At 40.9% G+C, this 16,767-nt stretch overlaps 2 protein-coding genes across 6 annotated transcripts in view; one reads left to right on the top strand and one right to left on the bottom strand.

Moving 5' to 3' along the window:
* Positions 1–8,557, top strand: part of LOC119178613 (GATOR2 complex protein WDR24-like) — a 48,245-nt gene extending 39,688 nt beyond the window's left edge. For both annotated transcript variants that reach the window (XM_075883520.1, XM_037429826.2), the window contains one exon: positions 3,655–8,557. The gene's annotated coding sequence lies outside the window, so the exon portion shown is untranslated. The remainder of the gene's footprint in view (positions 1–3,654) is intronic.
* Positions 218–16,767, bottom strand: part of LOC119178617 (putative sodium-coupled neutral amino acid transporter 11) — a 59,496-nt gene continuing 42,946 nt past the window's right edge. For all 4 annotated transcript variants that reach the window (XM_037429831.2, XM_075883525.1, XM_075883523.1 and 1 more), the window contains 6 exons: positions 14,884–14,963; positions 14,738–14,808; positions 13,963–14,124; positions 10,313–10,425; positions 9,548–9,685; positions 218–3,991 (listed from right to left, as the gene is read on the bottom strand). In XM_037429831.2, coding sequence (XP_037285728.2) covers positions 3,752–3,991; positions 9,548–9,685; positions 10,313–10,425; positions 13,963–14,124; positions 14,738–14,808; positions 14,884–14,963 — 804 coding nt within the window. In that variant the 3' untranslated portion in view covers positions 218–3,751. The remainder of the gene's footprint in view (positions 3,992–9,547; positions 9,686–10,312; positions 10,426–13,962; positions 14,125–14,737; positions 14,809–14,883; positions 14,964–16,767) is intronic.

Below are 16,767 nucleotides of genomic sequence, written 5' to 3'. Positions count from 1 at the left end.
CACTACTTGGGGTACTAAGTGTGTACTTAATAATAATATCTGGGGTTGCACGTCCCAAAACCACCATTCGATCATACGAGACGCTGTAATGGAGGTCTTTGGAAATTTCGACCATCTGGTGTTCTTTGAAGTGCTCTGGCATTACACAGTACACAGGCCCCTAGGATTTTGCCCCCACAGAAATGCGAAATAAGTACAGAGAACACACAGAGCCATGTTGTGGTGTAATGATATAAGTTTAATGTTAACGCACAATATTTTCAACAGTGTAGATAGGGCATACCAAGAAGTGGATCAACAACATGCATTGAGCCATTAAATCTCTTAATAGGCAGACATACCTACATCTTGTGCACACAAAAGTAGTATAAGATACATATTGAAGGGAGAAAAAGTCTTGTCGGGTCGCACAACAAGAAAACAGCTCAGCCAAGCTTGGTTGTAAACACTGATAGGTGGTTTGTACAAGGTTTTGGGCTGTTTTGAGAGAGCGAACTTGGCTTGCATCTGAACCTTTATCACTTGCAACACCTGTTTCATAGTTGCTTTTGAAATTACGGTACTTACAAAAGTTAGGTTTAGTAGTATACAATAGCACCCAGCTACATTAAAGAGCAAAAGCTGTGCTACCTGCTGATCCCAACACATGCATTTGAGCACGCACAACTTTTGAGGTAGTCGAGTCAACCATACTCCAAAAACAGTTTTCACCGTATGGATTGTGTTCCCCTACCTTTGTGAAAATGGAGAACCAAGTGTGTGACATATTTTCAAGAATACATATTAACATGTTCGCTTATTCAAATCAGCCGTCTCAGAGGGAACTCGTTACATTGTAAAGTATGCCCTGAAGTTGAAGTTGTCTGCTCCCTCCTGAAGTTGATTTTGAAAATTTGAGCAAGCTCTGCCACTGAGCAAATAGGCAATGTGGCAAAGCCAGCCTCTATTGACGGCAAGCATGTGCAAGATGGAAATGCAACATAAAAGATTGAAACAGCGATTGAAGCTGTGGATTTGTCATTCCTAGAAAATGCTGTCTTTTTATTTTTTTGTCTTGCAGCTTTTTATTACACGTCTCTAGACAATTTCCCTATGTCACTAGTATGCATACCACCCGAATGTTCTTGCTGGGCCCTTTGCTTTGGCGCAAGCAGTATGTGCAACGCACATGATTTTATTTGCTCCAACATTTTTCGTCTACATTACACGCATCACAACCTGTCAGTTATGTGCTAATAGATATTTTGCTGGCACAGCAGGGGTCAACAACATGTCATTGCAGTGGCAAACACCATATCACACTTGTCGCTAGTTAAATTTTTTTCGTTGTAACTTGCAACAAATTATTTATCTGTTTTGTACAGAGAAGCGAGAGTTTGTGCATAACGATAAACTTCAGTTCAAATACAAGACGAGCTTGCTCCAGCCCTAAATGAGAAACTTCTTCACAAATAAAAAAATGAGGATCCTTGTTCTCCTATTTGTCAATGAATGTTGACCTGGGAAGTTGCTTTAACACAATAAATGGAAACAAACAAATTTCTCTATACACATGCTTTCAACACCTAAATATACATACATAAAGCTGCATAATACTCATTGCATGTATGCGTGCACATAGAGAAAATGAACTTTGGAGAAAATGTTGACAACACTAAACGGGCATTATGTGCATATAGATGCCAAAAGCCCTTGCTTCTGGTAGGCTGAAGAAGCTCTTGGATATGTCGTAAATGCGCTAGAGAAATGCACTGTCTATGCACAGTCAAGTAAAGTTACTCAAACATCTCTTTCCAAAATGTACCAGGGAAATAGTATTCATACACTTGAGTTTTAATTGTAGCCAAGTACAAGTAGATGTAAAATAGTACCTTGTGCCCTGCCATTGGTTTAAGTGTGCTGCCACGTATAGGGCATGCCAGTATGAAAGAGACCACACAGTTATCACTCCAGCTGTGACTAAATCAGAAATAATGTGACCACACTCTTTTACACTAGTTGAAGTACTTCACTTTAACACTTTCTCGATTTGTGTGCAAACAGGTGGCCCCTTTCTCAGAAGACTCCTGTACATTCACAAAGGCATCCGTTCATTTGAGTGCTGACGACTAAATGGCAGAATGAATTGTAAACACCAAAACACCAAATATCTTAGGCTTTGAAAAATTATGGGGGAAATAACTGCAGGGTGATCAAAGAGCAAAGTGTATATTTCAAATAGACATTATACACGCTATGTACAGTGTGCCCAGAAGGGCAGAAAAAGGCCACCCGAGAGGGAGGCACCTTACTCTAGTAACTGTAGTAAATGCCCCGCCCTGTACGGCGAGTAGCGTAGAAGAATAGCTGTAACAAGGCGCAAACAAGATCTTTGCTTACTGCACAACCATCCTTTAACTCTTTGGTAAACAACCTCGTACTCTTTGCATTGCGGGAAAAATAATAAATGGCGCGCGCAAACAGTTGCTGAACGTGATTGGTGAAGCATGAAAGACGAAAGTGTTTCCCCACCCATACTCGTCGCGGTGGCAGTTGAAGTATTGGAAATTACACCGGCATACTTCAACGTTCATTAAAAAAAAAAGAAAAGAACACTTGATGTGTTTGCATCGTGTGAGGCCTTCAAATCATACTTGTCAAGATAATAAAATATAGTTAGTATAGATAAACTACCAGGGAGGCATAAAAAAAAAAGGTAGTTTTTTACACTGTGCGGCTGGCATTTTGGAATTGTCAACGTAAGTAAAAAAAAAATTGGGCTGAGTGGTGTTGGGCATAGATGTTCTCCTAAGAACCTAAGTAAGCTGCTCCACAAAAAAAAAAAAAAAAAAAAAATCTTTAAGGCTTCAGGGGTGCAACACTTGTGTACCCCATTTCACCTCCGCATCACTTGATTTTCTTGCATGTGTCCAAGGTGCACGTTTTGCACCAGAATTAAAAATGTTTGTTATAGATAGAATAAAGGTGTAAAAAAAAGGTAATGAACGTTTCATGAAAGTGTTGCCTTACGTGTTCTGTTTGTAACAACTCTCCTGCACGTTTGGGAGGAACAAGACAACCGATGCACCTGATATCCACATGGTCATGTTGACAACATTCTCAAAAAAAAAATTCTCAGCAAATACGCAGTTCACCGGCTCAGTAGTGTCGGTAGCGGCTGGTATGTTGATCTGTCTTTGCAAAGGTCTACCCTTTTTCCTGCGAGGTTCCACTGCAGGCTTTCTTTTTTTCAAGTACAAGTATAGGTGCTGCTTCTTTCTCATTTAAGCATTACGTTTAGCTGTGTACAAGTCACAATGCTTCCAACATATTTCTTGGTGGGTGTCTGTCGGAGCATTTACCACCGAATGCTGGCATAATACAACATTTTTCAAATTCTCACCATGGGTTCCCAGAAGTGGAGAGAACTGCTAGCTGTGAAGAGAGATGGCACAGCAGCATTTGTTGGTCTCGCAGAATTTCCTCTGCCCATCTTAGTACACTCAATGAACGCCTTGCGTAAAAAACAGATTTCGACAACAAGTATTCCTTACCACAACTTTTCTTTGTCATGGATACTGTATCGATTCAGCTAAGTTACTAGTTCAGATTATGGTTGCCACGTTGCTACAGCTCAAGGTTTACAGTTCTCACTTACTTTTTATCTTTTTTCAGCCAACTCATCAATCGCCTCGCGCTGGGAGAGATCCATCACACATCTTCGTACAGCGTGCAGCCGCAGCACAAGAACAAGGCGCACAGCCGCTGCATTCTAAATGGTGATGTTCGCCGCTGGCACAGTGCAGTAGGGCATGTCAGCTCCGTGGCTGCAACTGATTCCAGCATTGATGTCGATGATGGCTACCACGGTGCCGCAGATTGCAACCGCCGCCCCGCAGACCGCCAGCATGAGCGCTGGAAACTTGGCCCACGAGAGCAGGGGCCCGTTTTCCAGCTTTAGGTACGTGGCAGCCGGAAGGATGTAAGCCAGCGGTATGGCAGCCAGAACGCCCTGGCAGGAAAGAGGTGGGAAGTTGAGCGTGGAATGTTAAGCCTTTTTTTTTTTCCTTTCTCTTCAGGTGGGTAATTTACAGCATTGTACTGCTTTACTACGACAATGTCGCTAAGTTCAATGAGCAGCAGTACTGATTGTCCTTCTGTTTATCAGTGCTATCTGTATATAATACTGTACAGTATGCCCAGTTAAGAGACCCTCTATGACAAAGGGGAGCTACGTAGGCCTTGTATCAAGGCATACCTATACGCACAATTAGCTGGAGCAGTTGTAGTCTGTGTAACTACTACTATACTGCATCCACGGTGTTGCAAGCTGCATCTTGTGCTTAAATGCATGGTGCGAAGGTGAGTAGGTTGCACTGCATGTAACTTTAGAAGAGACGGTGTTCCTGTAAAGGCGTGACTACGATGACATGAACAAGCAATCAAGTCACATTCATTTGGCATCCTGAAGTTGAAGCTAGGCTGCTTAATTCACTGTAATAAGGCTGTTTTTTTTTTCTTTCGCATTTTCATAATATGTATACCGTATAAACCGGACTATAGGTCGAGTGGGAATATAGGTCAACACCCCAAGTTCAGGTTACCGAAAAAGAAAAAAAGAAGGAAAACAACCCAAAACTGTTGAACCACATTTATTTGCGAATTGGGCGCACCTTATCCCGATTGTCGGAGCTCCCCTCTACCACCATCGCAATTGTCGTATTGTCGCACCATCACATTGTCGCACCAACTGTCGCACCATCGCATTGTCTTGCGTTTGAAAATGACCAAGGGCGGAAGCTTTCTACCATCTGCCGTGCATGCCAGCATGACGGTGAAGCGGGAGTGCTCATTGCCAGTGGACACCAGCTTCACATCCTTGGTGCCGTGCTGCATGATCGTGGTCAACGAAGGCATGTCAAACCACACGGGGGTCTCATCGGCGTTGCCAATCTGCCCCATCATGTAGTCGTTCTGCTCCCGAAGCCGGTTTACGAAGCGCTGAAAGTTTATGAGCTTGTCCTCAAACTCCTCCGGCAACTTTTGACAGATGGATGAGCGCCGCTGGAGAGAAAATCCTTTGCGTCGCATAAATCGACGCACCCAAGAGTTCGGTGCACAAAACTCTTCTCTCGTGAGCCCAGCTTCCCGAGCGAAGTTCCACGGCTTTCTTGCCAATGGTATCCACGGTCACTGGCAGCGAGCGCGCACGAACTTCCCGCACAAAGTCCGCTAGCTTATCCTCCAGATGCGGATGAACAGCACTTCGTCCACGAAACGACATTTTTCGAGGATTGCACATTTGCAGCTTCCCTTTCTGCGCCCTCCAATAGCGCACGCTTTTTTTTTATACACCAAAGCGGCGCAGAGCAGCCATATTCCCGTTCGCTTCTGCGAACTTAACAACATCTAGTTAAAACGCAGCTGAGTACTGCCTCCTCGCACCGCTAGACATATTCAGTGAACGAAAAAAAAAAAGGGCACTAAAAATGCAGCGCAATGTCAAGCGGAGCGAAAACTCGGAACAGATCAGAAGCAAATCACCAACACAAAGAAAACAGACTGCGATTGGATTTGGATGTAGATATGGCCACGTCTAGCTTCACAAGCACATGCAAGCCTTATGTTGCCAGACAGCGTCGCACTTTCGGCTAGACACCGCTATATAAAACGAGAAGCGACCTTAGCTTATTATTTTATTGAAAAAATCCCGACCTATATTCCGGTTTATACAGTAATTGTTAAACAGACTCTTCACAAATAATTAATGAGATTCAAGTTCTTTGTATGGCTGTGCTAACGGTAAAAAAACATCTGCGAGTTGATGTCCGAACATATAAGTGTGAAATAAATTGCTCGAAATCATTAATATAGTAATGCATTCACAAGTAGATCTATCGCAAGCTGCCATTTATGGATGAAGTGAAATGATTTGTTATTAACATGTTTCGTAACCACGTCATACAAGTAATGCTAATGACCTTACATGTGAGACACCTTAAGTCTGCTAGTGGCATCACTTCTGTGTTTGCTCTTACAAGAGTATATTTAAAGCTTTAACACCACAGGGACTACAGCTACAGTAAATGCAGCTACTTTGTTTGCAAATTGCTATGTAATAAATAACGTTTAGTAGCAAAGAGCTAAAAGAAGCCCCTCCAAAAACATTAGGTTGTCCTACATATTAATACTTCACGTTTGTTCAGAAACGTGTTTGTAGTGTGTAGCCATGAGTTCTAAACCTAAGGACAAGAGCGCACATTCGATGGCCGAGCAAGTTGCAAGCTTTCGTTGCTTTTCTATTGGCGTTGGGTCTTAGTGCCATTACAACCACACAACTGCATGCAGATGGCGATGTGGTGGAAAAATCGGGCCACATTTGCAACAATATTCAGTGCTGCTTATTCTTCATATCGAATAGCAGAATTTTGCTACCGAGAGTTGTTAGTCACCCCAGTAAATCTACATGTAGAACTCAATGGAGCACAGGATAAAATACCCATACAAGCGCACAATTAGTGGTTTGTAAACATTCAAATGTGCACAAACTTTTCGTAGCCAGTCGTCAGATAGAGATAGTGCCAGCACGATCACAATGGGGCCTCAGCATTTGCTGTCAGATATTACCTAAACATACTCTGTGTGCAAGGTTATCTTTAATAAACAGGTTGTATTTTTATGAATTAATATAGTATCTAAAAAGGAGACAACTGTCACTGAGCTCATTTTACAGTCACGATAAAAAAAATTTTAAAAATAGAAAACACCATCATTTACTTTTTCTTTTTCACTTACAATTAGCTATTTTCTTATTGAGGAAGAACTAGAAAGTGCATGCTATGAAACCTGCATATGCGCATGCTTGCTGGTATTTCGCAGCAGTGGGGTATACTTGGTTCTATGATTGCATTACGATGTATCACAGATGATCCTGTTGACGATATTGGCAGGACCATCGCTTGACCACAGGTCAAGACGGGCAACGCATTGCTACGAAATACCAGTTCTTGAGTTGATGGCCCCATGGCCAGTGTGCTATCTCGTGTGAATACAACAATCATGCTGCTTTATACTAACTAGAGCACAAAAGTGTGTTTGCAGTTTAATATTGTTTGTACTCAATGTATCAACTTGTCAAATTGCTGATGGGCTATTGAAGTTCACAGGAGGCTGATCACCTGAAGACTGGTCAAGCTTGCGTTTGTCTTAAAGAGAGCATATATTTTTCTTTTGCTGGTATTTATAGCAAATGCAGAATATAATGAGGGCATTTTTATGCAACTTTCTTGTAACATGGTCCAACTGTATTGCTGCTCGAGACTTCATCATTTGCCAGAATAACTTTTTTTTTGAAGTTTACATTTGGTCAATACAATTGCAAATTATGCGAGCTGGTTTTTCTCTGCATTCGATTATCTTTACCTTATCAATTGTGCATTTCAATCAGACTGACAGATGCCCGTGTTCATTTGTAAGCTTTATTAGATATTTGCATTGTTGTTACCAGCAAAAATGAGCCTATCGATTCAACCTTCTTCTCTTGTATAATTATATGTTCAACATGGCGTTTGCGACACACAATAAGTTGTGTATCATAAATTAAAAAAACATGATGAAATATTTTTCACAAACAATTAATACAACTTCATGGAAGGTATTCCTCAAATGCCTGCAGTTAGTTGCAGCTGGCATCTTATTTATGCCTTCTTGTAGCTGTGTAAACTTTTTGTCCAAGTTACAATCTTCAATTTGAGTACCTATCGAATAAGTAACACACCATAAATAAGACACCTGCACTTATTTATGAAAAAGGTGAACAAATATTGTGGTAGTTTTTGTTTACGTTGTGTCAGTGACAGTTGAAATAATGGTTCTCGCATATATACATCAAACAAGTATAATTTCACTCTTGCTTCGCAACACTTCTCATGTTGAGACTTAAGTACAGCTGTACAGGCTTGCGTAGGTATGTGTTTTCACAAGTGGTGCCATGCATTAATTTGTGCATTTTCCGGAAGTGTTGTGCTCGAGCCCAACAGTTTCAGTTAGCCGTTGTACAGTCTCGAAATGTGCCTTGAATGTGTAAATCTTGTAAATAATAGACATTGCTGCTGTGAATATGCGGAGTTCAGGCAGTGTAGCTTAACTATGGATTAAGTAAAACTTCCGAACACACCTGTTTATTGCGAGAAATGCAAGAGCTCGTACCCTTAATCTTTTAAACTGATGCTCCATGATTTTCATGTAGCACAAGTAAAACTCTAGCGAGGCAGATGTAGCATTTGAACATTCTTGCATCTTTTTTTGCTTGTGCTGCATGTGCGATAGCTTCGAATTTAATCTCTTCTCAGAGACACACGTTCGATTTCATTAGAGTGACTTCAAGACAGATGATATTTCCTTAGCAGGTAAATCCCGCTCAGTTCTGTAGGTCACGAGTAACTTATAATTGTACAGGCAAAACAGCCTACAGGACATACTAGTAGATGCCAGGAAAATGACACAAATGTCATGCTGTTGTGTAGTAAAAGTGCATTTGTTGTGCTGTCGTTGAAAAATAAAGTTCGCAGCGCCTGTAGTGAACCTGTCACTGTCTTATTTTTGGGAGGATTTGAGAGGATGAAATTGAGACTACTGAAAGCCTGTAACTCCTGTCTGTGTCTTGAGACTAGACAAACAACTTCCCAACTTCAAGTCGCCTGTCACGGTCTTCAATGATTCATGTCAGGTAAGCAACAGAAGGCACATATAGCTTAGTTGTAGTAATTAGTGTCAAAAAGATTCCTGTGGCTCTCATACTACTGGAGCATTGACAATGGACTTAAAATGTGTTAATCGTAAAGGTTTGTTTGATCAAGCATTCTTAGAACAGTATTTTCTTTCTTTCTGCTCGTTACTGCAAGTAGAGTCAAGATGCATCGTCACAGAATTTCACAGGAGGTGAGAACGTCCTCATGCAGTATGTAGCAGCAGCTACAAGCAGATTCAGAGACTGTCTTGAACAGCAGTCGGGAATAGGAAGTGAGTCTTTGAAATTAAGAGGAGATAAAGTATTTAAATGTGTTGTTGACAAACCTTAGCACCTTGGATCGGCTTGTACTCTAACATTGATATAACAAACATGGATATAATAAATTATAAGAGATAACTGATTGAGGCATTCTTGGCCGATAGCCATGAGTGGTGAATTGAAACAAGAACCAAATTAAAAGCATTGGCAGAGGGCCAACTCTAGGGTCGTGTACTTTTTTTCATATGTGTCATTTGTCATCATATGCGCACCAAAAGACTTCACAAGAAATAACTAGACAAGGTGCTTACTTGTTGTGTTAATTTGTAGCTGTTCATTTCTTACATCTTATTCGTTCTTGTACGTAATAGGTTTTCAAAGATGAATACATGCTAGTTATGTTTTTACATCTTGCTCCATGTCCATATTCTTTGCTTACATGGTTTTGTTACTAGGGCTTGTAAACTGACCCAAATTCATACATTTGCCAAATTGAAAAAGTCATCATGCAAGAATCTCCAGTCCCCCACAAAATAGAGTATCATGCAAATCACTCACATTGAGTTCAAGGACAATGCCAAGGCAGTCAGTCAGCGTTGAAAAAGCAAAAGTTGTCAGTACGATAAACAATGTCATGATAATGTGCCGCACCAGGTTTGATGGAAACCTAGTCACGAAGAATGCATTGTCTAGAACCTGCAAAAGAAATTTTTGAGCATATGAGCAGCTTGCACTAAAAGTGCAAGGCTGAGTTACAGCAATAACAGTGTGCATAGGTTATATGTTCAGCTGCCTGTTCAACCACAAGTGGGAGATGCATTGCTTCTTATAGCAGTGTAAAGACAGTGAAAGAGTTGGTTAAGTGGTGTTCACTGCAGTGCACAGTTGGCACAATTTCTGCTCAAAAAGGCAGGACATAAGATGTCTTCACTTTTCACTTCATTTTGCTAGTTTTGGCATTTGAATTGTGATTACTCATTCTTTTATTGTTTAAGTAAAGTATTTATGTAAAGGCCAATAAAAGCTATCTTTGCTAATGCTTGAGCATGCCTAATCATGATTCCGATAAACATTAACAGCCACAGCATCAGTGCACAGTTAAAGAACAGCGGCAGTTAAACATTTTTCGTAGATATATCAGCTTACTATTATTGAATTAGACTCCAACTATATATCATGCAGATAATAGTATAGAATGCATGCCTGCCTGGAAATTACAACAAAAACTAAGCACTTCTTTTCTTTGTTACTATTTTCGGTATCCTTTTGTAAAATTTGCTAGTGTGTCCAGATTCTTCGAATGCAAAAGAGAAACATTCTTACCTCCCGCGTGACGAAACACTCGATGGGGTATGTCAGCATTATAGTGAGGGTGAAAAGTAGCCTAGCCACATTGGCAAGGTCATCGTCTTTGCAGTAGTTTTCAAAAAGGTCTCCTGCAAAAATTATTTCACATAGTGCTTAATTTCAGGCAAAGAAGTAGGTCACCAAATAACACATATTTCTGTGCTAAGACAGCATAACATGCTTCATTAAGTCCCAGATAGATATCACGCAGACATGCCATGGAGGACATCAGAACATGGGACCAGTGATTTGGTGCAGTTCTGCGTCAAGAACAAAGTTTTATTGTTAAATCATATGTATAACTTGGCTGATAATACCACGACAATTCTTGACATATTAGGTACATGACGCGCAATTGTGACCTTGTGGCCTGTAATTTGACAATCTCATCACGGTTGCCGTGGCACTTCCAAAATGGTTTGTGACAAAAACGGGACGTCAAAGGGTATTTTAGTTTTGCTACATAAATGACAGCAACTGTTCTATCATCTGTGCTTGTAAGGTATCTTTAGACTGAGTGTTAGACAGTTATTCTGACATTAATGGCTTGCTGCATCGTCTGCTGCCTGAAGTGGGACATTAGCAGGTGGAACATTTGCTAGTAAACAACATTCTGGCACAGGTGGGGCGAGAAACCCCATATAAAGGGGAACTCGGGCTATTTTTCGATATTCGCCGACTTCAATAAAACTGTCAACATATGGTCTCTTCGGTGGTACCTGATATGTACCAAGTTATGTAACCTCTTAAATTATTCAGTTATTTACAAAACGAATTTCAAAAATTGGTAGCCAGTTGCAGAATCACGCTTGTAAACACCGGTCACCCTGGTCATGTGACGTAACCTGCTTCCATTTCTCCAATGCCTCCTCACCAAGCATACAGATGCAGTGCACACTTTTTTTTACGAGGCGACGGCAATGACGGCACAGTTCAGTTTTGTCAGCTGCATAGCGTGTTAGTTGTCGTTGCCATCAGGTCTTGCAGTAAGCACGCACAATACTGAGCATCAAGGAGGTTGATGTTGGGCGTGTCAGCTTCTTCACGCGCCGGTGGGTTGAAATCAAAAGGCGATGCTTCCGTGTTCAGATAGTAACAGTAATAGTGGCTGAACTTGTCACTGGTAAGTTCAGACTGGCTGACACAGCTTGACTCTGTGTCGAATGGCATTGCATTCTTGCGTTTAGCACGACGGAAGAAGCACGCGTGCTTTTGTTGATACCCTGGTTTGACCAGCCGTGGTGGCATGTAGCGTATTCCGTGACGTCATCGCGTACCCAGCCCGGAGCAACTCCCTGTTTTGGTTTCGGTTTTGACAGGTTGTTTATTGTTTACTTAAAATTGTTGACGAATATCTCAGCAAAATAAACCATCCTAGCTGTTGCAGGACTGTTAATACTATTTGAAAACTACATTATCTCAATGTGGTCGAAAATGCATCAGAATTCGCCTTTAAACACATTGTCTTTTGATAGCCACCGCACTGCTGCCAGTCTGTGATAGATAGCCTAGCACCAATGCAGGGACACTACTGCCCAAAAAATATTCTACAAAAGTTCTAAGGAATCCTTGTATGCGTGTCAATATCTGTGTTTGATTATAATTGTGCACAAGTACTGACTACGTAAAGGGGTTGCAGAGTCCCCAATAAATTTTGCTGGAAGCCTTCATGCCTCTAAGACCTTCTCTCCCCTCCATGACTTTAGGCACTGAGGAACTATTCATAGCCATAGCAGTTTTCCGTCGATACTTTTCTGTATTAAAAAGATTTTTTAAGCACTTCAGAAAAAAATTTAAAATCTCAACTATATGCAGTTTTTGTTTGAAAGTATGGACAACTGTTGCAAGACTTGATGAAATTTGTTTTATATGTTACTGTACAACTTATGAAGACGTAATGCAATTTGCTGTACAACTTAAGTTACCTGGGAAGCTATTTTGACAAATAATTGTCAATAGCACCAAAAATCAACCACCTGTAGTAGTTAAACACCCTAAAGCCTCACTAATGTGAAACAGCATATCGATTTAATAAATTGTACTCTGAGAACTGTCATCAATTTTAGTATCATAGATTTATTAATGTAGCAGGAATTCAAGGTCAGAGCATCCTTTTTTTTTTTTAATTTTGTGCCAGAAATGGCATGTGTCTATATCACAGATTTTGAAGTCTATTTTTTATATTTTCGTGACATTGGTTCAAGGGATTCAGCCAGTTACCCTTATGAAACCAGTGGTTACCCTGCCTACGTGCTGATTGCCCAGCCTATGTCGATTTATTCTTCTTGATTTCAATTATGGTATCATTAGCACCTGTTTGTTCTTTGACGTACTCTAACCTCCTTTCTCTTAAGGCTATTTTATCATTTTACTTTCTATTCCTCGCTGCATTTTCCTTAATTTAAGTTGAGCCCTTTTTGTAAGCCTTCAAGTTTCTGCTTCTGCTCTGTAGGTAAGTACTAATAAGATACAGCTGTACCTTCCTCTTGAGGGTAGTGGTTAACTTCGTGATATGAGAATGTTTGTCGAATGTGATCCACCCTGTTTTTATTCTTTTAGTTACTTCGCTCTCATGGTTCGGCTCTGCAGTTATACCTGTCCTATGTAGAGGTATTCCTTTACAACTTCCAGAGTATCGTTACCTCTCGCAAAGCACTGTTCTCTCCTGAGACTCTTGCTTTCATTTAAGTTTTATGCATACCAATTTACAGACCTGCGCTTCTGCTTTCCTTGTCCTATTCAGTAAGTGTGAGTTGTAATTGGTCCCTTAAGTTACCCATCAATGCAATATCATCAGCAAATTGCAGTTTACTGAGGTCTGAGGTATTTTTCATTAACTCTTATCCCAAACTCTTCCCAATTTGGGGCTCAGCAAATCTCCTGTAGCCATATGGTGAATATAATGGGCGAGATCGTGTCTCCCTGCCTTACACCCTAGAAGTGGAACGCGCAGGGGTAAGGCAGCAGAAAAGTAGAAGGCAGATAAGATTAAGAAGTTTGTGGGTACAACGTAGCAGCAGCAAGCACAAGATCTGGTTCATTGGTGGAACACAGGAGAGGCCTTGTTATGGGTAGGTCCGGCTGATGATGGTTATGATGGCTGACGAAATTTCCTGAAACTTGATATGTAGTGCATGGCCCGTTCAAAAGACAATGTACTTCATTTTTACTGATAAAGAACGGTACAGGATTCAGTAGACGCTGTGAAAATCTACAACGACATAGGATGCATTGCGGAAATTTCAAGGTGGCGTCTGCACTAACATTTTCTTTTTGCACGTTTTCCACTTTACCGAGCTCTTTCTCCTGGCAAGTACGGTGACTCGGACTTGAGGAAAAATAATTTACTAAAATGGGAAAGATCTTTTTTTCATAGTTCTTCAGTGGCCATTCCATAGTTCTGGGCACAGATACGGAAAAGTGGAATACGGGCTATGGTACAGCACACCAGGTGAAACAGTGAACACAAACAAAAGGACAGAACAAATGCTTGTGTTGTCATTTTGTGTTCGTGTTTGTCGTTCCACCCGGTGCCCCCTGCCATATGCCGTAATGATGAACCAATCAGCTTACAAGTACATTTTAGAAAAGTGGTTGTCAGTAGCCAAATGACAGAGCTTGCTCACCCTGGCTGTAGACATGGAAGGAGACGTAACCACAGATGCCAAAGAGCACAATGATGACGCAGGAGAGCGATAAGCTGATGTGGGTCACCTTGTTCCATCGCCGTTGAGTTGGGTCTTTCAGAGCAGCAAATAGCAGGAACGAGTTGTGATGACACATGTATGCTGCAAGGATGCATCTGTGGAAGTAAGCTCACCTGCGTTGCTTTTTATTATCATTTCTTTTTCAACGCTCTATTTCATATTATAGTATTGAAATGCAACACTTTAAAAGCAATCTCAGGATCCATAATGGTAGGATAGTTGGCACTGCATATATTGAGGTTTAGTGCACAGGAACAAGAACACGGCAGCACTGTCTCCTTTAGTCTGCTGTAAACCTATCTAATTACTACATGCTGAACCTTAAAATGAGAACTCTCAGGATTATTAACAGAGGCAACCACGCACGCACGTCATCTTATACGCGCGAGTTTAGCATTTCTGTTGCACTCTCTGCCTCCCCAAATTCTACTTGTACAACAAAAAAGGTAGGGCTTGTTGCCTATCTACTCCACTATCTGTTAAGACGTATTCTGAACGCTCACACACAAATAAAAGAAAGCCTTGTGTGAAGGACAAAATTACTGACTGCATGTGCAGCGATGTCTCACTGCTTTCATTCAGTCTCTACACACTCTGTGCAACGCCTCATACGATCATACGTCAGAATTTAATACATGTGGTTTAAAAAAGCTTGTAGCATCTTCAATTGACAAGTTGCGTCACTACTGCTTACCAAATGCGATAACACCAATAGCCTTTGTGATGCCCCTGTTGGCAAACGCGTAAGATTCTGGAGAAGTGGGCCTGAAACGAACCGAAATTCAATGTTTAGGTGCACGAAGAAAATGGTTACGAAATCTCCGAATCAAAAGTACTTACACAACACCTACAAAGTTTCCTAACCGCACAATCACGAAAGTCAGGATGGCGAGGATAATTAATAGTGATGTCAGCGACACCTGGTTGAGAAAAGAAGGAAGTTGAGTGAATTAATTCTCGAGTGACGACTGGATGCGTAAGACTGCGAAGTAAGTATGAATGTACAGCATTGAAAGTTGTTACTCATTACATCTTTGCTGTGTTCGCTGGCCATATTGCCAGCAATCATTTTGCAATTTTCTTCCGCCGTGAATGCGCGCATAGGTGTGTGCATGAGGGAAGGGGGGCCATGTAGTTAGCCCCCATAAATTGACATAATAGGGAGAAAGGGTGCTTCGACTTAGGGGGAGGGGGCAAAGACAGTCCTTTGCATTGACATAATAGGGAGTCATTTGTCTCCGTGTCTTCGTCCTCAGTTTGCAGTAGATGGCATTTAGGTCATATCTCCCCCATCCCCCCAACACGCTTCAACCTTCTCCACTGCCTGGGCCCTAGCAGCACAGAGTTGCACGACTGAGGCCGGCTAGCTGAACTGAGTTTCAGTCCCCTGCTCTACAGCAATGCCATAAACCTGTCATGCAGTTTTGAGACGTTAATCAGCACAAATTAATTAAACAGATTTCTGTCTTTGTAGTGCTCCTTTCGTCACAACTTCCTATTAGCTTTCAATGGTCCGTTAATTAGACAAAGAGATAACTGTCCCGTAATTCCATTTTGTTCAATCCCAGTTTTATTTATTACTTGTGCACTAAAAACTGTATATTGCGTGGTCTACACTATAAGGTGTGTGCATAAAAGAAACTGAACTTTAAGTGCATGCAGCTGTTGGAAAGCACAGGGAAAAGCTGTAATACTTCAATGTAGTATTCTTGTACTACGTTTGCATCTTTCTTGCTTTCGCTTTGGTTCATGTATGGAAATTTCTTATGTAAGCAAGTATATTTGAGTTAATTATTGCAACTAAAGGCATCAATAAAGAGTCAGTGCAGGAACTTGAAGCCCAATTATGTCACGAACACACTCTGTATAGCAGAAGCATGATTAAATAATACAGCTAAACCTCTTTGTTTTTAAGCGTGAAGCTGTTCTAGCTGAGCATAATGTCATCACTCTCAAAACTTACATATTCGTGAACGAGTTATGTGTAGCAGAAGTTGGCTACAGATGGATGGGCATACAGCAAGGAGATGAGAGAAGGAGAAAAAAACGTTGTTTGCAAAAACAAATTTCTTGGGAGTCGGTGTGACACTAACGCATGCACCTACGATCAAAAGGCAAGCATCTTAATCACTATGCTACTTAGGCACGCTGACAGAACATAGCACAGCTTTGTATACTACCTTATAGCAAGCGGATATGAAAGAAAAGTGAGGGTGAAGATGAAGCAGAGGAGGAGGGAAGAGAGTAAAGTATAGCATGCAAAGAATGAAAAACATAAATACAAGAAAGGAATGAAAAAGAAGGAATAAAAAAAAGAAAAAATTGAAATAAATAAAAAATGCAGAAAGTTTGCACTAAGTCACACGTAGCTGGGCACAACGAAGATAGTCGATTCCTAAGCAAAATCTAGTTATAATATAGAAAAATTTAGCAAGAACCAGTTACATCCCAGTATTATTCAGAACCAACAGACAATAATGCCAATGAAAGCATAGGGAATATTATTAGAACTAATTGTAATTTATATTTGAAGAAAGAAAAGCAGACAGAGACTTGCCACCAGCAGGTTCGGATCCTGCCATTAGCAACTTATCTTTTCGGTCACTTTTCCTTCTTAACATTTACAGTACAATTACTTCTAATAACATCCCCTATGCTTCTCCTGGCGTTATTGTCTGTTAGTTCTCATTGATATTGCATCTATGAAAAAAATCGAGCCCTCAA

The sequence above is a fragment of the Rhipicephalus microplus genome, unplaced genomic scaffold (assembly GCF_043290135.1).
Source record: "Rhipicephalus microplus isolate Deutch F79 unplaced genomic scaffold, USDA_Rmic scaffold_18, whole genome shotgun sequence".
Taxonomy (NCBI): Eukaryota; Metazoa; Arthropoda; class Arachnida; order Ixodida; family Ixodidae; genus Rhipicephalus; species Rhipicephalus microplus.
This window is presented reverse-complemented; position numbering and strand designations above follow the sequence as displayed.